Source organism: Oncorhynchus kisutch, linkage group LG22 (genome assembly GCF_002021735.2).
Source record: "Oncorhynchus kisutch isolate 150728-3 linkage group LG22, Okis_V2, whole genome shotgun sequence".
NCBI lineage: Eukaryota > Metazoa > Chordata > Actinopteri > Salmoniformes > Salmonidae > Oncorhynchus > Oncorhynchus kisutch.
In genome coordinates, this window is record NC_034195.2 from 50,304,035 (window position 1) to 50,328,552 (window position 24,518).

Consider the following 24,518-nt stretch of genomic DNA (forward strand, 5'->3'; position numbering starts at 1 on the left):
CGCACTCTTCAACCACAGGATGGCAAAGAGCACGATCACCACAATGTTCTGCCAGAATGGAAGGAAGGAGACACACACACACACAAGGAGCGGCTGGGGGATGACAACATGTGAGAGTCAGGGTCCCTCTAGTGGCCTGGAGCCAGCCCTGGTCTGCTGTTTATGTGTCTTAGTGAATAGATACTCAGAAAGCTTAACCATCAGCTGACCATGCAGTAGCCTGATTCCAATATGTATTACCAGTGTGACAACTCTATGCACACAATGACTAGTACTATCTAGTGTGGTTGACTCACCTACCTTAGTAAAATGCACTGACTATAAGTCTCTCTGGATACGTTTCTTCTAAATGACCACAATGTAAATGTATTAACGTGATGCTATTATTCACTGTTTCGTCCCAGAGTGGTGTGTTCATGTAACTCACATAGACCAGCAGTCCCCATACGGTACAGTCCCCATACAGTACAGTTACAGTACAGTCCCCATACGGTACAGTTACAGTACAGTCCCCATACAGTACAGTCCCCATACAGTACAGTCCCCATACAGTACAGTCCTCATACGGTACAGTCCCCATACGGTACAGTACAGTCCCCATACGGTACAGTACAGTCCTCATACAGTACAGTCCCCATACGGTACAGTCACAGTACAGTCCTCATACGGTACAGTTACAGTACAGTCCCCATACAGTACGGTCCCCATACAGTACAGTACAGTCCTCATACGGACAGTTACAGTACAGTCCCCATACAGTACAGTTACAGTACAGTCCCCATACAGTACAGTCCCCATACGGTACAGTCCCCATACGGTACAGTCCCCATACAGTACAGTCCCCATACAGTACAGTCCTCATACGGTACAGTCCCCATACAGTACAGTCCCCATACGGTACAGTTACAGTACAGTCCCCATACGGTACAGTTACAGTACAGTCCCCATACGGTACAGTCCCCATACAGTACAGTTACAGTACAGTCCCCATACGGTACAGTCCTCATACGGTACAGTTACAGTACAGTCCCCATACAGTACAGTCCCCATACAGTACAGTCCCCATACGGTACAGTCCCCATACAGTACAGTTACAGTACAGTCCCCATACGGTACAGTTACAGTACAGTCCCCATACAGTACAGTTACGGTACAGTCCCCATACGGTACAGTTACAGTACAGTCCCCATACGGTACAGTTACAGTACAGTCCCCATACGGTACAGTCCCCATACGGTACAGTTACAGTACAGTCCCCATACGGTACGGTCCCCATACGGTACAGTTACAGTACAGTCCTCATACAGTACAGTCCCCATACGGTACAGTCCCCATACGGTACAGTTACAGTACAGTCCTCATACAGTACAGTCCCCATACGGTACAGTCCCCATACGGTACAGTTACAGTACAGTCCTCATACGGTACAGTCCCCATACGGTACAGTTACAGTACAGTCCTCATACAGTACAGTTACAGTACAGTCCTCATACGGTACAGTCCTCATACGGTACAGTCCCCATACGGTACAGTTACAGTACAGTCCTCATACAGTACAGTTACAGTACAGTCCTCATACGGTACAGTCCCCATACGGTACAGTTACAGTACAGTCCCCATACAGTACAGTTACAGTACAGTCCCCATACGGTACAGTTACAGTACAGTCCCCATACAGTACAGTCCCCATACGGTACAGTCCCCATACGGTACAGTCCCCATACAGTACAGTCCCCATACGGTACAGTACAGTCCCCATACAGTACAGTCCCCATACAGTACAGTCCCCATACGGTACAGTACAGTCCCCATACAGTCCCCATACGGTACAGTCCCCATACAGTACAGTTACAGTACAGTCCCCATACGGTACAGTTACAGTACAGTCCTCATACAGTACAGTCCCCATACGGTACAGTTACAGTACAGTCCTCATACGGTACAGTCCCCATACGGTACAGTCCCCATACAGTACAGGTACAGTCCCCATACGGTACAGTTACAGTACAGTCCCCATACAGTACAGTCCCCATACAGTACAGTTACGGTACAGTCCCCATACAGTACAGTTACAGTACAGTCCCCATACGGTACAGTTACAGTACAGTCCCCATACGGTACAGTCCCCATACGGTACAGTTACAGTACAGTCCCCATACGGTACAGTTACAGTACAGTCCTCATACAGTACAGTCCCCATACGGTACAGTCCCCATACGGTACAGTTACAGTACAGTCCTCATACGGTACAGTCCCCATACGGTACAGTACAGTCCCCATACGGTACAGTTACAGTACAGTCCCCATACAGTACAGTCCTCATACAGTACAGTTACAGTACAGTCCCCATACAGTACAGTTACAGTACAGTCCCCATACGGTACAGTTACAGTACAGTCCCCATACAGTACAGTCCCCATACAGTACAGTCCCCATACGGTACAGTCCCCATACAGTACAGTCCCCATACGGTACAGTACAGTCCCCATACAGTACAGTTACAGTACAGTCCCCATACGGTACAGTCCCCATACAGTACAGTCCCCATACGGTACAGTACAGTCCCCATACAGTACAGTTACAGTACAGTCCCCATACAGTACAGTCCTCATACGGTACAGTTACAGTACAGTCCCCATACGGTACAGTCCCCATACAGTACAGTTACAGTACAGTCCCCATACAGTACAGTTACAGTACAGTCCCCATACGGTACGGTCCCCATACAGTACAGTACAGTCCCCATACAGTACAGTCCCCATACGGTACAGTCCTCATACAGTACAGTCCCCATACGGTACAGTACAGTCCCCATACGGTACAGTCCTCATACAGTACAGTCCCCATACAGTACAGTTACAGTACAGTCCCCATACGGTACAGTTACAGTACAGTCCCCATACGGTACAGTCCTCATACGGTACAGTCCTCATACAGTACAGTCCCCATACGGTACATGAAGGCCATGATGGTGATGCTCACAATGAACTCAGCTGAGAAGGCAAAGGCCCCCAATCAGGTGAGTCTCTGGTATAGTACAATTACACCAGTAGCACCTTAACCAGGGGGGGAACAGGACAGGTGACAATAGAATAGAAGTTATTCAAATGCACAATCATTACTGGAAAACTAAAACAAATCTATACAAATACATTAGAGGACATTAACAGTATTGTTCAAACAAGCCTACAGCAGGTTGAGACTAAGCATTTACCAAAGGAATTTGGTCTAAACCCATTAACCTGATGAGCTTGGTCCCAGATCTGTTTATGACGTCTTTCCAGCTCCTCTTTATTGTGCAAGTTGGCAAGACAGCACAAACTATGGTGAGGCTATACTAGCTACAATCTGTCAGGGATATTAATATAACACACAGATATGCTATTTGCTACCCTCTGTCAGGGACATTAATAGAACATACAGACAGGCTACTAGCTACCCTCTGTATACTAGAACATACAGATAGCTTTATCCCTTCAGGTATATAACCTTAAATCAAAGTTTCTCTTGTTTTCTCCCCGCAAGAAATGGAGATTATTTCTTCCACAGTAACGTCAGCCACTACAGCTCCCAAAAGCCGTGGTTAAAACTTAAATTCAGATGACAAAACGTGAAAAACTCGGTTTGCTATTCAGTCAATATGATCGATAATAACAAATAAAATATTCTAAAGATTCCAAGAATTTGATGAAGACAATCGGTTCTATAATTAACAAGTTCAAAATCTACTCGAGGTTGGGGCATCATTACCCTTCCTGCTACTAGACCGAAACAAAGCCGCTACCTGCCAGCGCTAGTCAGTGTTGACCAAGTCCTCAGTAAGAAAAGCAGCTATTGGCTGTCTTTTTATTTATTTTTTGGCTGTCATAAAAGTCGCTGAATGACGTCATCGCCTAATTTGCATAATTTGCCATGTGCAGGTAATTGTGATGGACTCTGTAGGATAGAGGAATGACGTCGTGGGGAGAGACAAAAAGTGAGTTTTAAAAAACACCCTAAATATGTTTAGAACTACAAATGAACTTTCTTCTTTCGATTCTTGCTTTTTTATGTCACAATTCCAACCCTCCTCCTTTATCCGGGCTTGGGACCGGCAGAGTTACTTAGTTTTATTTATTTATTTCTTAATTTGGTTAGGTTTTTAACCTTATGGTCCACTTAGGAGCCTACTAAAAGTCACAGTAAAACATGAACATTTTTAACCATAACTTTTTAACATTTTTTTTTGTATACAATCTACATTAACAATCTAAATGGACCAAAAAGAGACAATAGAAAAATCTGTCAATGGCTATGTGAGAAAATGATGGTAACTAGTCTGGCCCTAGTTCAGGTTTCATTTTTTGTAAAAAAAAAAATGTAAACCAGGGCGGGATCAACCAGCGGCGGCTTCCCGCATGCGCGATTCATTTGCAGTCTGGACGCGGAGGGGTGAACATCTCCTGCTTTGACTGCAGCTGGGAAGGACTGCTGTGCGAGGACTGGGCCGCCTGTGAGTGCTTTGGGCTGGGGCCCACGGCCACACCCGCTGCTCGTTGAGAAGCGCAAGAACGATGCGTGCTTTCACGTCAGTCTCCAACAGTCTCCAATAACACCAGAAAAAGTTGCTAGATTTGTCGCTAGTCGCTTTTTTGACAAAGTCGCTAAATTGGCTACCCTGCTGCTAGTATATTCAAGTAACGTAACTTTATACCTGAAAAGAGTGAGCTGCAGCCCTCACAGACCGTTAGTTACTTTGAAGACCATGTGGCCTGTTACATTTGATGACACACACTATCCCCTTTTAAACTGGCTCATTTAAATCTAGATGGAAATGTCATTTTGTTGTTTATCCATAACATTTTAAATGAATCTGCCTGATGTTTTTTCTGGATCATTTTGTCCATCTTCAATGAACGGTTGTTTAGTTCTTACAAATTATTTTTGAGAATGTGAGAATATCCTGGACATATGGCTTCCTGAACACAGAAGCCTGCCTTCCCCGACTTCAAACCAGAGACAGAGACGATATGAAATGGGATTTCATAAAAGTAAAAATATACATAATAAAATCAAAAGATTCAAGTTTAATTCATCTCAATAAAATGTTATTTTTATATAATTTCTCACCCATACATGTACATGATCCTACATGTCGAAAATACATCGTTTCTTAGTTTATATATTTTTTATTGTTGTGCTAAGTCTCTCTCTCTCTCTCTCTCAGGACAATGTTGAATGTTGTTTATTATCATCCTTGGCGGTCAGTGCTGTACAGGGAGGTAGAAGGGATCCAGTCCTTTCTGCGTAGTGTGTTGGAACATGTACAGGCCTCAGTCTACAGACTCTTCCAGATCACAGTCCCTGATCTTAGCGTTGTCTCTGACCTCATCAAATGTATACGTCTTCAGTATCACTCCGTTTCTGAAAACGGTGTGAAGGAGATCCTGGGGAAAGAAGAGCGGGAGAAAACTTTCCCTTTAAAAATATATATATTTATCTAACCAAGCGAATCAGTTAATTAAGAACAAATTCGTATTTACAATGACAGCCTACTAGGGAACAGTGGGTTAACAGCCTTGTTCAGAGGGCAGAACAAATGATTCTGTTACTGGCCCAACGCTCTAACCACTATTGCTGCCCCAATATGACTTTTAAAACAACTCCATATTAGTCCCAATATTTATTTCTGTTCAAGCCTCAGAGAGTAATAAAAAGACTAATATCAATGGTTTTAGGACTACTACTTGTTTAAATTACTTACTGGACCGTTTTCCTCCAGGCTCCCCTTCCCTTCTTCCAGTGTCACAAAGTCTCCTGTTGGTGTTCTGTGGAGCGACAGACGACCTTTCTTTGATCTTTTGTTAGGGTCAGCAACAGGGTCCTTGAACACATTCAGCTGTAATCAAAAGAACATAAATACAACAGTGGTCACCAGATCACTTCCTGAGTCCAGATCGCTTCCTGAGTTCAGATCACTTTCTCAGTCCAGAGTCAAAATGCTAAGATCTACCTTTCAGATTTTTCTTCTATCTAGTCATGGTTTTAAAAGTTTACAAATTTCACAGTATTAAGTTTTCTGTAGGTTTCCTTTACGCCTGCTACGTTACTGCTGACACGGTCATCTGAGACATCCGATCTGTTGGGATTACATCATGTAGGTATCTGATCTGATCTGATCTGATCTGATCTGTCTGTCTGTCTGTCTGTCTGTCTGTCTGTCTGTCTGTCTGTCTGTCTGTCTGTCTGTCTGTCTGTGTGTCTGTCTGTCTGTCTGTCTGTCTGTCTGTCTGTCTGTCTGTCTGTCTGTCTGTCTGTCTGTCTGTCTGTCTGTCTGTCTGTCTGTCTGTCTGTCTGTCTGTCTGTCTGTCTGTCTGTCTGTCTTTCTTTCTTTCTTTCTTTCTTTCTTTCTTTCTTTCTTTCTTTCTTTCTTTCTTTCTTTCTTTCTTTCTTTCTTTCTTTCTTTCTTTCTTTCTTTCTTTCTTTCTTTCTTTCTTTCTTTCTTTCTTTCTTTCTTTCTTTCTTTCTTTCTTTCTTTCTTTCTTTCTTTCTTTCTTTCTTTCTGTCCCTCTCTCCCAAGCCAGGGTTTCTTCATCTCTCTCCCACTCTGACTATGTTTAGAATAATGCTTTGTAACTACCTTAATTTTACAACGTGAATGATATTTTATTAAATACACTTGTATATAGAATTCCATTCTTATGACCATTCATTGACCTTAGTCAGCTAAATGTATTAATACATGATTTAAGGCTAGTGTTCTTGCATGTTGCTATTTATCTTATGGAGTCAGATCGTTCATATTGATAGTCTAATTGCTTAGTGTTTATTACAGATCGCCATGTGATGTATATATAACATGCTTCCATATAAGATATTGCCCACTACAATAGTAATAATTATTTGCCTACCTCCTCATGCCTTTTGCACACAATGTATATAGGCTCTCTTTTTTTTTTCTACTGTGTTATTGACTTGTTAATTGTTTACTCCATGTGTAACTCTGTGTTGTCTGTTCACACTGCTATGCTTTATCTTGGCCAGGTCGCAATTGTAATCTCAACTAGCCTACCTGGTTAAATAAAGGTGAAATAAAATAAAAAATAAAAAAATGAATTACAGTGTTATTACACAGGGATTAGAGCAGCTTTATATGAAGTATTAACAAAGACTTGGGCTCTTTCCCAATTAATCTTTCCACTCCTCTCCTACCCTCTCATAGCTTCCTCGAAAAAGTATTGGATGAGAAGGACCGAGGGGAAGGACCCTGGATCCTCTCCTCCAATGCTTTTTCGGAAGGAAGCAAGGAGAGAGGAAACAAGGAATTGAGAACAGATGAACTGAGAAAGAGACATAAATTCACAACAATGTCCTCTCATGAAAATGACTGGATGTTCACTGACTCACCCCCAGTCCGTTGGTCACCACAAAGCTACACTTGAAGCAGCAGCTGAGCAGGTCCCGGGTCAGTTTTTGGAGTAGGGCACCGCCCGACCCAAAGCCCACGTTCTCTATACTCCACCTGTGTTTCTTCATCCCCGCCACGATCTGAAAACACGACAGAACACCCGAGGGGTGAGTTCCAAGGTCATTTTACTGAACCAAGCCTTACTAATGCTGTTAATTTAAAAGCAGTGAGACTGGTTACAATGAGACTGGTTGCAATGAGACTGGTTACAAAGACTGGTTACAATGAGACTGGTTACAATGAGACTGGTTACAATGAGACTGGTTACAATGAGACTGGTTACAATGAGACTGGTTGCAATGAGACTGGTTACAATGAGACTGGTTGCAATGAGACTGGTTGCAATGAGACTGGTTGCAATGAGACTGGTTACAATGAGACTGGTTGCAATGAGACTGGTTGCAATGAGACTGGTTGCAATGAGACTGGTTACAATGAGACTGGTTACAATGAGACTGGTTGCAATGAGACTGGTTACAATGAGACTGGTTGCAATGAGACTGGTTGCAATGAGACTGGTTGCAATGAGACTGTTTACAATGAGACTGTTTACAATGAGACTGGTTACAATCTCAATGAGACTGGTTACAATGAGACTGGTTACAATGAGACTGGTTACAATGAGACTGGTTGCAATGAGACTGGTTACAATGAGACTGGTTACAATGAGACTGGTTGCAATGAGACTGGTTACAATGAGACTGGTTACAATGAGACTGGTTACAATGAGACTGGTTACAATGAGACTGGTTACAATGAGACCTTGGAACAACAGGTAGGATTGGACACCACTGGGTAAGAAGTTAAGAAGGTAGGAGGCTCAGGTAGGCGGGTGAGTACAGTGAACCTACCTCCTGCAGAGTGTTGATGTCCACACCATCGCCCTGGATGACTCGGATGTAAGGGGGTAGCACCTTGTATCCTTTGCTGTTCTCTGTGGTGCAGAACTTCCTCCCCAAAATCTCCAACACCTTGGAATCGGCAAGACGGTGGTAGACATGTTCACAGTCCTACTCTCTCTTTTAAAGATTTGAATGTATTTATAATGAGCTGTAGTCAGAAGACTAAAACATCATACTGGTCCTACACAGTGTCAGTGATACTGCCAGTGAGACTCATCCCCTTTCTCTATTAGAACCAGGGGGAAAAAACGAGGCCAAAAAGTGCACTAAACAGAACCATGACCGGTGGTTCATCAATGGGGCGGCAGGGTAGCCTAGTGGTTAGAGCGTTGGACTAGTAACTGGAAGGTTGTAATTTCAAACCCCCGAGCTGACAAGGTACAAATCTGCCGTTCTGCCCCTGAACAGGCAGTTAACCCACTGTTCCTAGGCCGTCATTGAAAATAAGAATTTGTTCTTAACTGACTTGCCTAGTGACATAAAAAAATTAAAATGGTTTCCACTACCAATGGACTGTTGTAAAACTACTAACACTAGGTGATGATTTATCTATCCTTCTTTACCTTGAGGACAGTATCTAATGGGTCTCCTGAGTCTGGCCTGATGACCAAGGGTGCGTCAGCGCTGCGGGACTCGATGAGGCTCCTGAGGTCCTCTCCCCATATCTTCTCACAGGCGTTGTAGATATCATAGCTGTCGCTGACGATGGACACGGGCACGTTGGGGAACTGCCTCACAATGTGCTCAAAGGCATCTCTCTCGTGGTCCTTACCCCAGGCGGTGATGGTGCTGGTAATAATATATTTATTCGTAGGTAAGCAATACAGTATATTTGGTAGAGCAAGAAATCACAAAAACCAAAGCATGACTTAAATGGGTTTGAGATAAACACAGAGGAACAGTAGTACAATACAAAACCCAGAAGAGGGAGCTAGATATCGTGCTTTGAAAATGATAGTGAGAGTAGACGAGTTCTCTGGAATTAATTAAAAAGTTAAACTGACTTGTTGATGGCCATGTACATACAAAATCAGTCAATTTTCTACTGTGTGAATCTGTGCTAAATGTGCTCTACCCGCCGTGTCTACCTGTGTGTCTGTGTTACCTGTGCTCTGCGGCTGGCACAGAGAAGCCGGGCACAGGGTCTTTGGTGCCGTAGTACTTCTTAATGACACAGATACCAGCCACCGTGTCTGTGCCTTTAAAGTTCACCAGGTGGGCAGATGCTCCGATGCCAGCAGTCTGAAACCAGACAAAAACCATCACGTGACGGGAACAACTAAATAGTACGGCTGTGTACTAGTGGTGTATGTGTAGAAGATGAGAAACTGAACAGGTTTTTTGATTACAAAGGGCGTGTTTGTCAAGTGTGCTTAGAGTGCGCTCTGGGTGTTTGTAAACTCAGAGTGATTGTCAGATTGTCCGTTCGTACATTCAGAGCGTTTTGCTCTCAGAGCGTTCAGAGCCACACTGGACGCTTTGGTCGAGGAGTAGGGCTGATCCGAGCGTTCTGACCTCACAACGGCAGTCAAGCACCCAAGCTAACCGGCTAATGTTGGCTAGCTTTCTAGCTACTTCCAGACACATAATGAGAGAACACCTCACTCTGACCATTTTACTCTCCCTAGCAGAGCTGGTTGGGCTGTTTTCATGTTGTCTAGTGCGTTGGTGACTGTAACTGTGCTGCTGGCAACAATTTAATTATTAATTTAATTTAATAAGGTTTTTGACATATAACACCGGTCATATTCAATGTTGCACATTCAAAAATGTATCTGTTATTTTGGGGTGGCAGGTATCCTAGTGGTTAGAGCGTTGGGCCAGTAACCGAAAGGTTGCTGGATCGAATCCCCGTGCTGACAATCTGTTGTAAAAATCTGTCGTTCTGCCCCTGAACAAGGCAATTAACCCACTGTTCCCCAGTCATTGTAAGTAAGAATTTGTTCTTAACTGACTTGCCTAGTTAAATAAAGGTTATATTTAAAATAAAATACAATTCTGCGATCTGAAATGGGAGTAGATAGTGAGAGGGTATTTATGAACGTACCCAAAGAGTTGTTGAGAAGAGGAAGGTTTCCTAAACTGGGTCCCGGGGCCCCCCTTAGGTTAACTTTTTGTTTTGTTTTTTGTTGTCCAAACACTACACAGCTGATTAAAATAATCAAAGCCCAGGTCTAAGTTTGTGAAACCTTGGCATAGAGTAGTGTTTCTCAAACTTTTACTCTGGGACCCCGAGACATTTTACCATTTTTGTTTTAGCAATGAAATTATCCCACCTGACGTACCTAGTCAAGAGCTTGATGAATAGATCAAATACATGGACAGGTTTGGGAACGGGCCTTTGTTTGACCCCAGGTTGACCTGTTGCACTAAGCAACATGTATGTCCACAGTATGATGTATGATGAATCCGACACTATTATCATAATTATCGTCCATTACAGTAAGTACCTCTTGAGATGAGACTCCCCTGTAGCCAAAGTCATGCAGCTTATACTCCAGTTTGTCCTGGTTCCCTGATGTCTCCATTAGATACCTGGCTAGGATCTTCTTCTGCTCTCTGGAGTTAGTAGCTACTGTGATGGGGTACCAGATCTGCACCAGGATTGTCTGTTAGGAAGAAGAAGAGAGGAGGTTAGCGGTGTAAAGGGTCTGGTAGAGAAGGAGAAGAAGAGAGGAGGTTAGTGGTGTAAACGATCTGGTAGAGAAGGAGAAGAAGAGAGGAGGTTAGTGGTGTAAACGATCTGGTAGAGAAGGAGAAGAAGAGAGGAGGTTAGTGGCTTCTGTGATGGGCTACCAGATCTGTACCAGTATGGTCTGAGAGAGGAAGTGAGGAAAGCGTTAGTGATGCTGGGGAAAGTAGTCTCTTTAGTACATCATGGACATGAATCAGCGCTACCTACTATACAACAAGTATAGATAAATACAAAGCAAGCACTTACCGGTGGACCATACTTGCGAACATAAGCAAGAATTTAAAATTAAACAAGTTCACACGCACAAAATGCATATCGACAATAGTCAATTTATTTGCATGTGACATAAACTGACATTTTAGCTGGTCCCATCAGATAAAATGGCACGGTAGGCCTTTGCTAACCTCACCGGCTGGCAGTGATTACATCCTGACACAACTTCTGCAGCCAATTAAAATCATAGAACATGTCCAACTAATTCTAACACTCGTTCATGGAAGCGTCCTTAACATGCCTCAGTCCAACAGCACGTTCTGATCATCAAAGCAACGAGGCTAATCACGTGTATTTGACTGACTGGTCAAATTGTTCCCTTTGTGAAGTTCATAGACCATGTAATTGTCACAGATTGTGGCAAGGGTTCGAATCTCAGATGAGCCCCCCCCCCCTCCCCCCCACTCTTTGAAATGTAGAAATGTGTGTGTTGGAAAGGGACGTAGCCTACAGCCAACAGCTTGAAAATTAAAAAGGGATTGAATTACATCCTTGCACACAAACACACTGCGGATGTTGCCTGTTATCCATGGCTTCTGGTTGGAGTATGTACGTGTGGTCACTGTGGGGACGACGTCATCGATGCACTTATTGATGAAGCCTATGACTGATGTGGTGTACTCCTCAATGCCATCAGAGGAATCCCGGAACATATTCCAGTCTGTGATAAACAGTCCTGTAGTTTAGCATCTGCTTCCTCTGACCACTTTGTGTTATTGATCTGGTCACTGGTGCTTCCTGCTTCAAGTAGCCTAGTAAATGATGCATCAGTGCAATATTGCCACACAACATTTTGTTACAGACCCAATGGTAAACCTTGAATTTGTAGGTTACAAATATTTTAAGAAATGCCATTGGTTGGTGGATTGAAAATCCATTATCTTTGATAGGCTGAAGCAGATGTTGTGCCAGGATGTAATCACTGTCACTTGGTGAGGGTTACATGCAAGTGAATCGTCTATTTTAATTGGTGGATATTTTAAATGCGTGCTTATGTTTGAAGTATGGCCCCAGGCTCTTTTAGAAACCATGCATCTTATCGTTGTTGTTATTAAGGAGCCTCTGCCCTGACACTTTCTACCACGAGCAAGATATAAATAGACAACAATGCGCAAAGCATCTGTTCAAATGACGTTTGTATCCTAAGGACATGTGGCAGATATAATAACAGTGATGAGGCATGACTCAACGATGCTATGGTAATGTCATAGTGAAAAAGGGGGTTTAGGCACTGACTAGAGGCCTGATCCCAGATCTGTTTACGCCCTCTTGCCAACTCCTATGGTCACTGTCGCATGAGGAGTTGGACAGCAAAGATAGATCTGAGACCAGCCATATAAAATTCAATTCAAGGGGCTTTAACGGCATGGGAAACATATGTTAACATTACCAAAGCAAGTGAAGTAGATAATAAACAGAAGTGAAATTAACAATCAAACATTTCTAACTAACCTCTACCCAGTTGGTGAGCCAGTAGCATTCTGGGTCAGTACTCTCCACGGTGAAGAGGACATTACCTCTGGGGATCACACTACCTTCGGGAACAGCCTTGATTTCAATGGGCAGGTGGCCGTCATACTTCTGAAACACAAAAACTCAGGGATCCGTACTGTAGCATGATTAGACCACAGAATAATAAGATGGTTTTGGGTTATGATAGAGTACGAACAGAGTCCTTCAAAAAAAAAAATATGGAAATCTAAACTATTAACAAAAAATATTACATGTAGCTCCATTAACATGAACTAAAATATTATATGTATCTCCATTAACATGAACAAAAATATTACATGTAGCTCCATTAACATGAACAAAAATATTACATGTAGCTCCATTAACATGAACAAAAATATTACATGTAGCTCCACTAACATGAACAAAAATATTACATGTAGCTCCTTTAACATTAACAAAAATATTATATGTAGCTCCATTAACATGAACAAAAATATTACATGTAGCTCCATTAACATGAACAAAAATATTACATGTAGCTCCATTAACATGAACAAAAATATTACATGTAGCGCCACTAACATGAACAAAAATATTACATGTAGCTCCACTAACATGAACAAAAATATTACATGTAGCTCCACTAACATGAACAAAAATATTACATGTAGCTCCATTAACATGAACAAAAATATTACATGTAGCTCCATTAACATGAACAAAAATATTACATGTAGCTACACTAACGTGAACAAAAAAATTACATGTAGCTCCACTAACATGAACAAAAATATTACATGTAGCTCCTTTAAAATGCAATACACACAAAAAACCCTCTGCTGCCCTTATACCTCCAGTATGTACTCCCAGCCCTTTTCGTTGAACACATCATCCTGAAAGTGTTCGCGGTAAACTTCCTTTGCTTCTGTGATCTTCTGTGGAGTCACCACTTTCCCTGGGAAGGTGAGAGAGGACAGATATGGGAGGTCGACACATGAAGGATGTGGGAAAGATGGAAAACGTGGAATTGTGCGTGGAAGCTGGGACCCCCCCAAAAAATTGTAAGTTAATAATAAGACAGTATAAATTGTAAAAGCGATGTACTAGGTGTTGTACTAGGTGTTGTACTAGGTGTGTACTAGTGTTGTACTAGGTGTGTAGTAGTGGCGTTCTAGTTTCGTTCTAGTGGCATTCTAGTTTCGTTCTAGTGGTGTTCTAATGGCATTCTAGTGAAGTTCTAATGGCGTTCTAATGGCGTTCTAGTTTCGTTCTAATGGCGTTCTAGTGGCATTCTAGTGGTGTTCTAATGGCGTTCTAGTGGCGTTCTAGTTTTGTTCTAATGATCTAATGGCGTTCTAGTTTCGTTCTAGTGGTGTTCTAATGGCGTTCTAATGGCGTTCTAGTGGCGTTCTAGTTTTGTTCTAATGATCTAATGGCGTTCTAGTGGCGTTCTAGTTTCGTTCTAATGGCGTTCTAGTTTCGTTCTAGTTTTGTTCTAATGATCTAATGGCGTTCTAGTGGTGTTCTAATGGCGTTCTAGTGGCGTTCTAGTTTTGTTCTAATGATCTAATGGCGTTCTAGTTTCGTTCTAGTGGCGTTCTAGTGGCATTCTAATGGTGTTCTAGTGGTTTTCTAATGGCGTTGTAGTGACGTTCTAATGGCGTTCTAGTGGTGTTCTAGGTGCTGCTCTTTTTCATGGTCCTTCGAGCCAAATGGTCAATTTAGTAATAATAAAAATGATATTTGTCTTACCTTTCAGATACTTATGAAGGATATACTGAAGTCCATAAAATACAGTTTTATCATATTTCACTTTCTGAATCTTAGTGGATTCAGTTTTCTTTGCCCGACACTCGAAGTAGGAGTAAACCTTGGTGGTGTTGGGAGGGTACTGCTTGTAATGTGTGACCTGAAATTAGATTATACAAATACAGTTAATGACAATTATAAACGGGTGGTTGGAGCCCTGAAGGCTGATTGGCTGACAGACGTGGTATATTAGACCGTATACAACATATATGACAAAACACTACTCTAATTACGTGGTAACCAGTTTATAATAGCAATAAGGCATCTCTGGGGGTTTGTAGTATATGGCCAATATACCATGGCCAAGGGCTGTATCCAGGCACTCCACGTTGCGTCGTGCATAAGGACTAGCCCTTAGCCATGGTATTTTGTCCACATACCACACCCCCTCGGGCCACCCTGCAATCATGACGCAATATGCACCTACACATGCAGACCGTACTTGCTACAAAGTTGCAGAAAGATAAACCAACACCTACACATGCAGACCGTACTTGCTACAAAGTTACAGAAAGATAAACCAACACCTACACATGCAGACTGTACTTGCTACAAAGTTACAGAAAGATAAACCAACAACCACACGAACTGAAATAGGATACATTGTAAACACAGGTCCAAGGATGAAGAACGGGGCTCCCGAGTGGCACAGCGGTCTAAGACACTGCATCTCAGTGCTAGAGGCGTCATTGCAGTCCCTGGTTCGAATCCAGGCTACATCACATCCAGCTGTGTTTGAGAGTCCCATAGGGTAGCACACAATTGGCCGGGGTAGGCCGTCATTGTAAAGAATAATTTGTTCTTAACTGAATTGCCTAGTTAAATTAAATCGAACGACTGGGTTGCATCTCCAGTGATGAAAAGTATGATTTAGGTTATAAAAAATACAAAAATGTTTTCTTTGGTAACTGTGGTATAAGCGGGATGAACACCTCCGTTCTGTACATTACCTTGGAAATATGTACTCTGCAAAAGAACGAGGCGGACGTCGTCCGTTATTTCCAAGGTAATTTGACAATACTGAAACTTCATGGTCTCACACCCATTTAACATCAAGTGTCCCTAAAATCTACTTTACATTCTGTAGAAATGTACAGTCAGAAGAAGACATGCAGATATCTGTACAGGTGTATAATAAACAGGAAGCGGACAAGTCATATTTGCTACTGAGATTGTTTGGGGTCTTGTCATCAAAAATCTGCAGTTTCCAGAAAAATAACTTTACTGTTGGTTAAATAAACTGGTAAAGATGATGTTATGATATTTGTTTTATTAAATAACCCATCCCACTCTTCCTCTGCATGCTCTGTGTTCGTGACCTTTGATATCACTGGCACCAACTGTCCTATCCTTCTCTTCACCCTGATGAATTTAAACTCTAAATGTCACCCAGTTTACACCCGGTCTCTGACCTACTCTGCTCCTGCTCTGTGGGACCTGACTGAGTACTGTCAAAACAAACGCATTAAACAAACGCAAGACAGGAACTCAAAACTATTGACAACATGACCATTCTTGTTGGTGAAGTCTATGTGATAGAACAGATGTAGGATCTTAATTTGATCACCCAGTTGTTGCAGGAAATTTGGAAATTAAAACTTCTAGTGTATATTCAATGTTTAAAAAAAGTCTTCTAAAGGCTTGTAATTTCCACTTGAAAAATTCAGACTTGATTTGCCCTAATTAAAAATGTATCAACCCCTACTAAATTGTCCATTAACTATAATCCACACAAAAATTCACATTTCCTGTTGCTGCAGGATTATTTTCCTGCTGTGAGAAAATAATTAATATCAAACTGTCTGCGCGCTATTTTTAATATATGCAGCATAATGCCAAGGTAGTCAGAGGTGTTCTCTCCAAAACTGATTGTTTCTGACCAGCAGCTCCAAAAGCAACAGCATTTATTATAAATGAGGTGAACTGTGGAGACCATTGTGTTCACTTCTTAAAGGAGAAGTTTCCTTTTATACCATTTTTTGGGGGGTTTTCTTATAGAAAGGCCCAGACAACTTTTTTTGTGATTTGAAATGTTTTTAAGAAACTTACCCCAAACAGCAAATCACTTCCTCATCCTTGTTGTGTAGTGTGGGGACCCCACAAAAAAAAACATGCTCCAAAAACACCCAAATACGTCCTTCTAACAACGACAAGGTCTTTAGATGTTTTACACATGAAATTGTGTAATTCCGAACTTTATCCGCAACGTTATATTCCCTTTTGCCCAACACGTTTCCCCTATCCAGCTGTTCCATTCACAGTGTAGCCAGGTAACTGCCAAAATAACGGAAACAACTATATAAAGTGTCTTAACAGAACGTTGGGCCACCACAAGCCGCCAGAACAGCTTCAATGTACTTCCTGTGTGAAAGCACTCCATACTTTCAATATACTTTTGTATTCTTCATTTACTCAAGTGGTTCCTTTTATTTTGGCCGAACTATAAAAGAAGAATGGACGGAGAGAGGTAATCGCTCGTGTCTAAACAAAAATGGAATATAACGTTGCTGATCAAGTTGGGAAGGACAAAATGTCTGCATCGCAATTACTGAGAGCTTTGCTTTGTTCTAAAATGATGTTGGTTGTTTTTGGAGCCTTTTTTCATGTTTTTTTTGCGGCGGCTTCAATACTACACAATGAGGATGAGGCATTGATTTGCTGTCTGGACACGTCTCCTTTAATCCCGTCAAAAAAGTATAAGAGCTTCTTTCAGGAGTCACAGTAGTTTGAGTAGTTTATATTAATAAGTCTGTTGCCAAGCCAACTTCTATCTGACGGGCATCAATAAAAAGTGATTGTTTTGGAAATAAACTTCTCATTAAGGCACTCCCAGTTTGTAACGTCTGGCAGCTCTAAAACGGAACAACTCAACAGTGCTGTCAGCATATCAGGCCTTGAAATCCAAGGGCTGATTATATCCTTGTCCTCAAATGGCAACAAGTCTAAACGGATATTGAATAATAATGAAATATCTGAGCATATGGTTCATCAACTATAACAATTATAGCCAACATCAGGTCATCACGCCGATACCGATTATTGGAGGACCGAAAAAGCCGATTAATCGGCCGATTCTTTTAACATTTATTTGTAATAATGACAATTACAACAACACTGAATGAACACTTATTTTAACTTAATATAATACATAAATTAAATCAATTTAGCCTCAAATAAATAATGAAACATGTTCAATTTGGTTTAAATATTGCAAAAACAAAGTGTTGGAGAAGAAAGTAAAAGTGCAAGAAAGCTAACGTTTCAGTTCCTTGCTCAGAACATGAGAACATATGAAAGCTGGTGGTTCCTTTTAACATGAGTCTTCAATATTCCCAGGTAAGAAGTTTTAGGTTGTAGTTATTATAGGAATTATAGGACTATTTCTCTCTATACCATTTGTATTTCATATACCTTTGACTATTGGATGTTCTTAAAGGCACTTTAGTATTGCCAGTGTAACAGTATAGCTTCCATCCCTCTCCTCGCTCCTACCTGGGCTCGAACCAGGAACACAACAGCCACCCTCGAAGCAGCGTTACCCATGCAGAGCAAGGGGAACAACCACTCTAAGTCTCAGAGCGAGTGATGTTTAAAACACTATTAGCGCGCACCCCGCTAACTAGCTAGCCATTTCACATCGGTTACACCAGCCTAATCTTGGGAGTTGATAGGCTTGAAGTCATAAACAGCTGCTGGCAAACGCACGAAAGTGCTGTTTGAATGAATGGTTACGAGCCTGCTGGTGCCTACCACCACTCAGTCAGACTGCTCTATCAAATCATAGACTTAGTTATAACATGATAACACACAGAAATGCGAGCCTTTAGGTCATTAATATGGTCGAATCCGGAGACTATCATCTCTTAAACAAGACGTTTATTTTTCAGTGAAATACGGAACCGTTTTGTATTTTATCTAACGGATGGCATCCATAAGTCTAAATATTCCTGTTACATTGCACAACCTTCAATGTTATGTCTTAATAATGTAAAACTCTGGCAAATTAGGCAGCCCAAACTGTTGCACATACACTGACTCTGCGTGCAATGAACGCAAGACAAATGACACAATTTCACCTGGATTTCTTTTAGCTAAATATGCAGGTTTAAAAATATATACTTCTGTGTATTGATTTTAAGAAAGGCATTGATGTTTATGGTTAGGTACACATTGGAGCAACGATACCACATCGATTATATGCAACGCAGGACACGCTAGATAAACTAGTAATATCATCAACCATGTGTAGTTAACTAGTGATTACGATTGATTGATTGTTTTTTATAAGATAGGTTTAATGCTAGCTAGCAACTTACCTTGGCTTGCTGCATTCGCGTAACAGGCAGGCTCCTCGTGGAGTGCAATGTAATCAGGTGGTTAGAGCGTTGGACTAGTTAACTGTAAGGTTGCAAGATTGAATCCCCCGAGCTGACAAGGTAAAGATCTGTCGTTCTGCCCCTGAACGAGGCAGTTATTGAAAATAAGAATGTGTTCTTTAACTGACTTGCCTAGTTAAATAAAGGTGTAAAAAAATAAAATACAAAAATCAGTCAAATCGGTGTCCAAGAATACCGATTTCTGATTGTTATGAAAACTTGAAATCGGCCCCAATTACTCTGCCATTCCGATTAATCGGTCGACCTCTAATACCAATGTATCCCCATATCTATAAGCTATGTGGCTGGGTGTGGTTCCTGCTAGTACTGTGATTTATTACAAGGATACACTGTAACAAGGTGCATCTACAGCCAGATCCTTTTACTTTTAGTATTTATTTATTTTATTTTTTTACCTTTATTTAACTAGGCAAGTCAGTTAAGAACAAATTCTTATTTTCAATGACGGCCTAGGAACGGTGGGTTAACTGCCTGTTCAGGGGGCAGAACAATAGATTTGTACCTTGTCAGCTCGGGGATTTGAACAGTCCAACGCTCTAACCACTAGGCTACCCTGCCGCCCCAGTATGACATACAGTTGTGTAAAGTACTTCAGTAAAAATACTTTAAAGTACTACTTAAGTAGTTTTTGGGGGTATCTGTACTTTACTTTACTATTTATATTTTTGACAACTTTTACTTTTACTTCACTTTTTACTCCATACATTTTCCCCGATATCCAAAAGTATGCATTACATTTTGAATGCTTAGCAGGACGGGAAAATTGTCTAATTCACACACTTATCAAGAGAACATCCCTGATCGTCCCTACTGCCTCTGATCTGGAGGACTCACTAAACACATGATTCATTTGTAAATAATGTCTACGTGCCTGCCCCTAGCTATCCGTAAAAAAAGAAACATGTAAATGGTGCCGTCTGGTTTGCTTAATATAAGGAATTTGACATTATTTATACTTTTTCTTTTGATACTTAAGTATATTTTAGCAATAACATTTACTTTTGATAATTAAGTATATTTAAAACCAAATACTTATAGAATTTTACTCGAGTAGTAATTCACTGGGTGCCTTTCACTTTTACTTGAGTCATTTTCTATTAAGGTGTCTTTACCTTTACGTTCCACCACGGATGACATTAATTAAACGTACTACTTCCACTATGTTAAAAGACATGGCAAGAAAAACACTAAAGAATATATTTTTTAAAACACACAGATAAAATGTTGATCTGAGCTGGGTTCAATGACTTATTGCGGCTTGAAATTTCACTGTGTTTCACTGTAAACAGAAAGCTATAGGAATTACTTTCATTTTCATTTCTGATGAAGAGATACCATTATTTTAAACTTTCAATATAATGGGCTCTTATAATATTATTCAGACTTCAGGTGACCATAGAACTCAGATATAATACTGTAGCTATTGTAACGTAATAGCAAGAAATTGTATGTTTATCATAGACGATTTGGCTTAGCTGGCTGTTCTTGCATTATACCTTCAAATATATTACAATCAATTAGAACCACCACACACTTAAGACATAATTTCACGAAACATAGTCCTAGGTTCTGTCGCTAACTAGTGCGTAAACCCAGTGTATAATGTCACTCACCTTGTATGAATCCGTAGCCAGCAGGAAATTGAAGTCTCCGTGCTCCATGTTCCCCTCGTGATTGTAAAATCTGATTGCTGAAGGGCGGGGACACTAAGCCACGCGCTGTCGAATGTAAAGTACAAACAGAGATGAAGAGGCGAAGCGAGAGGGTTGACTCCGCCTAAAATCTGTCCGCTCGAAAATAAACATTAAGCATACCAAATGAGGAGCTATTGTATTGGGGGGCAATGAGATATAGTCGAATTTGGTCAAACTAAAAGTGGATTTCTAGTTTGATACGTGAGGCTTAATTTGATCGAATATAAACTCCATAACGCCTAGGTTTCGAATGTACTGAGTTGTGACCCGTTGTTCACATGCGTATCTGCCCTCTCATTGGCAAAACATTTCCCACCTGATCTCGTCTCCTCCCGCCTTCCTTTCGCCTTTGCAGATATGTGTTTCCATTGTTAGAGCGGTCCGTCGACCATCTTGTCAATATAATAGATACTCTTTGGTACAACATGGTACAAATACATGGAGGTAGACTATGTATTTAGGAATGTTGGGGACACACGTAACAAGGATTATTGCCTATTATCCAGGCTGGCCTCAGAGTCAAGATATTGTACTTATTGTGTCCCTTTGTTTTTCTCACATAATGCTAAGGACATACAGTGGCGACCCATCATTCAGGGCAGGTGGGGCAGAGCTATATATATATAGCACAGTAAGTGTATATATACACAGTAAGTGGTTCCTGTTTTGCATGATATTTTGACATTAATACGTGTCACATATCAGTTTGCAAACAATGTAAAAAAAGAAGAAGAAGAAATTGCATTAATAAATCTGCATACAAACTTAGTCTCTTTTTTGCTTTCTTGAGTAAGGCAGCTACAAAATGCAGGTGTTTCAGCCTAGCTCAGTGTTTTCTGTGTTGCTGGGGCAGCCAGCGGAAAATAAATCTTGTCATATGAAGTACTCATCGACTATTGGACATAAACATTACACAACAAGTTAGAAATCACATTCAACAATAGGTGGCTAACTGCAAGCATTGCAATGCAATCACTAGCCTGCTCTTCAGTGGAGTGGATGTGTGGTCCCAAGTCTGGGTTTAAGGGTCTCTTTTCCAAGCTTAAAAGGATAAACATTCAACATTTGCCATGATGTCAATCCAGCATGACTTCTGCCGTCCTCAAAACAACTGGAAACTCAGAACTGGAAAATCTGACTTCAGTGAGTTCAAGACAACTGGGAACTCAGAACTGGAAAATCTGACTTCAGTGAGTTCAAGACAACTGGGAACTCAGAACTGGAAAATCTGACTTCAGTGAGTTCAAGACAACTGGGAACTAGCGCCGACTGGGAAAATAAGTTTTGAACGGTCATCCAACTCGAAATTGCAAGTAGGGAACTCAGGCCTCTTTTCTTGGCTATGTTTTTTTTCCCCAAGTTCCCAGTTGTCTTGAAAACACCATAAATCCTGAGAATGACAGACTATGATGACAAAGTACAAAGTTTGATGACTAAATTTACCCACGATGGACCGCCGTGCAGCACAAGCAAAACATGGCGAGTCCAGAATGTAGTATGCCAGGGAGATATGTATACTGTAGCCAAGAAAGTAATACTAAGTGTATGTTGTGTAATAAGCTGTTAGTAGCCCATGTGCCTCACCCTAATAATTAGGTCCCTTTTCCGCTCTTAATTTCGACTACTGTTCTGACTTGGTGGTGCACATGTAGCCTATAGCCTGTTTTAAGGAAATGTAATCATCAAATATTGTAAGAGCTTTCATTGTCTGCTTATATGCCCCCTTTACTTATCCTGCAGTTCTGACTTGGTGTACAGGGAGAATACTGTAAGAACGGTCCAAGTTCTGAATTCTGTCGCTGTACATTTCAAAAAGTGCTGAACAAATAGTTATATTGACTACTGTACGGCCGTCTTAGCTCGCTCATTAAAGTGTTCATCGAAATTACGGATTGCCTCTCTTCCACTCGTTGTCCCATTCTGCCATAGTTTGTACATCTCAATTGTCAGTAGAAACCACATTTGTTTAAGCAAGTCAGCCATATCAGCTATGTTTTTTTAAAGGCAGTAAATGAGCCTGAATTAACTGTTTCGCGGCCAGACAAGGCTCTGCTGATAACCAGGAGTAGCAGTGGTAAGGTGTTGGGACTGATATGTTTGGACTGCTGTTGGGTCAGCTTTATGTAGTTATAACCGATGTGAAATAGCTAGCTAGTTAGCGGTGGTGCACGCTAATAACGAGGACCTGAGCCCTAGGACCATGCCTCAGGACTACCTGGCATGATGACTCCTTGCCGTCCCCAGTTCACCTGGCCGTGCTGCTGCTCCAGTTTCAATTGTCCTGCCTGTGGCTATGGAACCCTGACCTGTTCACCGGACGTGCTACCTGTCCCAGACCTGCTGTTTTCAACTCTCTAGAGACAGCAGGAGCGGTAGAGATACTCTTAATGATCGGCTATGAAAAGCCAAATGACATTTACTCCTGAGGTGCTGACTTGTTGCACCCTCGACAACTACTGTGATTATTATTATTTGACCGGTCATTTATGGTAATTTATGAACATTTGAACATCTTGGCCATGTTCTGTTATAATCTCCACCCGGCACAGCCAGAAGAGGACTGGCCACCCCTCATAGCCTGGTTCCTCCCTAGGTTTTGTCCTAGGTTTTGTCCTTTCTAGGGAGTTTTTCCTAGCCACCGTGCTTCTACACCTGCATTGCTTGCTGTTTGGGGTTTTAGGCTGAGTTTCTGTACAGCACTTTGAAATATTAGCTGATGTAAGAAGGGCTATATAAATAAATTGAATTTGATTTGATCAGTACAGGGAGCAAACAGAGACCAGGGCAGTACAGGGAGCAAACAGAGACCAGGGCAGTACAGGGAGCAAACAGAGACCAGGGTAGTACAGGGAGCAAACAGAGACCAGGGTAGTACAGGGAGCAAACAGAGACCAGGGCAGTACAGGGAGCAAACAGAGACCAGGGCAGTACAGGGAGCAAACAGAGACCAGGGCAGTACAGGGAGCAAACAGAGACCAGGGCAGTACAGGGAGCAAACAGAGACCAGGGCAGTACAGGGAGCAAACACTAGTGTAAACAAAGTAAAGAAGTAACAGTGGAAGTTACTGTATTTGAGCCCGTTAAGGGTGTCGAAGTGAGCTCAGGACAATATTTATTTGTAACTTTTATTTAACTTGGGGGAATAAATGCTGCGAGAACTTAAACCCTGTGACGTGCTTCAGTACATTTTCAGTGGTGGAAGAGACCCTCTTGGAGTTTCTGCAGTCTGTCTGGCGCAATAGTGCATTCTCCTGGCTGGTATTATAGGCCTTTGCGAGTGTTTTTCACTGAAACATCAGTGATGTAAACCTTTTCAATTGATCACTTGGTCATACTGATCATCATGTTTCTACAGAGAGAGCCCAGTTACAGAAGGAGACAGAAATGCTAATCACTTGGTCATACTGATCATCATGTTTCTACAGAGAGAGCCCAGTTACAGAAGGAGACAGAAATGCTAATCACTTGGTCATACTGATCATCATGTTTCTACAGAGAGAGCCCAGTTACAGAAGGAGACAGAAATGCTAATCACTTGGTCATACTGATCATCATGTTTCTACAGAGAGAGCCCAGTTACAGAAGGAGACAGAAATGCTAATCACTTGGTCATACTGATCATCATGTTTCTACAGAGAGAGCCCAGTTACAGAAGGAGACAGAAATGCTAATCACTTGGTCATACTGATCATCATGTTTCTACAGAGAGAGCCCAGTTACAGAAGGAGACAGAAATGCTAATCACTTGGTCATACTGATCATCATGTTTCTACAGAGAGAGCCCAGTTACAGAAGGAGACAGAAATGCTAATCACTTGGTCATACTGATCATCATGTTTCTACAGA

At 41.5% G+C, this 24,518-nt stretch overlaps 1 protein-coding gene across 1 annotated transcript; it reads right to left on the reverse strand.

Annotated features, from left to right (window-relative positions):
* Positions 1-5,046: 5,046 nt before the first annotated feature.
* LOC109867082 (nicotinamide phosphoribosyltransferase-like) lies at positions 5,047-20,964 on the reverse strand. Its single transcript, XM_020455999.2, has 11 exons — positions 20,592-20,964; positions 14,525-14,681; positions 13,624-13,727; positions 12,770-12,898; positions 10,800-10,958; positions 9,455-9,591; positions 8,913-9,138; positions 8,299-8,418; positions 7,387-7,527; positions 5,744-5,878; positions 5,047-5,426 (listed from the first exon to the last, which is right to left on the reverse strand). Exons 1-11 carry the CDS (start codon positions 20,637-20,639, stop codon positions 5,313-5,315), a joined length of 1,470 nt encoding a protein of 489 aa, XP_020311588.1. The 5' UTR covers positions 20,640-20,964; the 3' UTR covers positions 5,047-5,312.
* Positions 20,965-24,518: the final 3,554 nt, after the last annotated feature.

Excerpts from the sequence above, each read along its gene's own strand:
- LOC109867082 (XM_020455999.2), bottom strand. The coding sequence starts at position 20,639 with ATGGAGCACGGAGACTTCAATTTCCTGCTGGCTACGGATTCATACAAG. Across the intron at positions 9,139-9,454 it reads GTGCCAGCCGCAGAGCACAG|CACCATCACCGCCTGGGGTA; the intron begins GTAACACAGACA and ends TATTATTACCAG. Across the intron at positions 8,419-8,912 it reads CATTAGATACTGTCCTCAAG|GTGTTGGAGATTTTGGGGAG; the intron begins GTAAAGAAGGAT and ends GCCGATTCCAAG.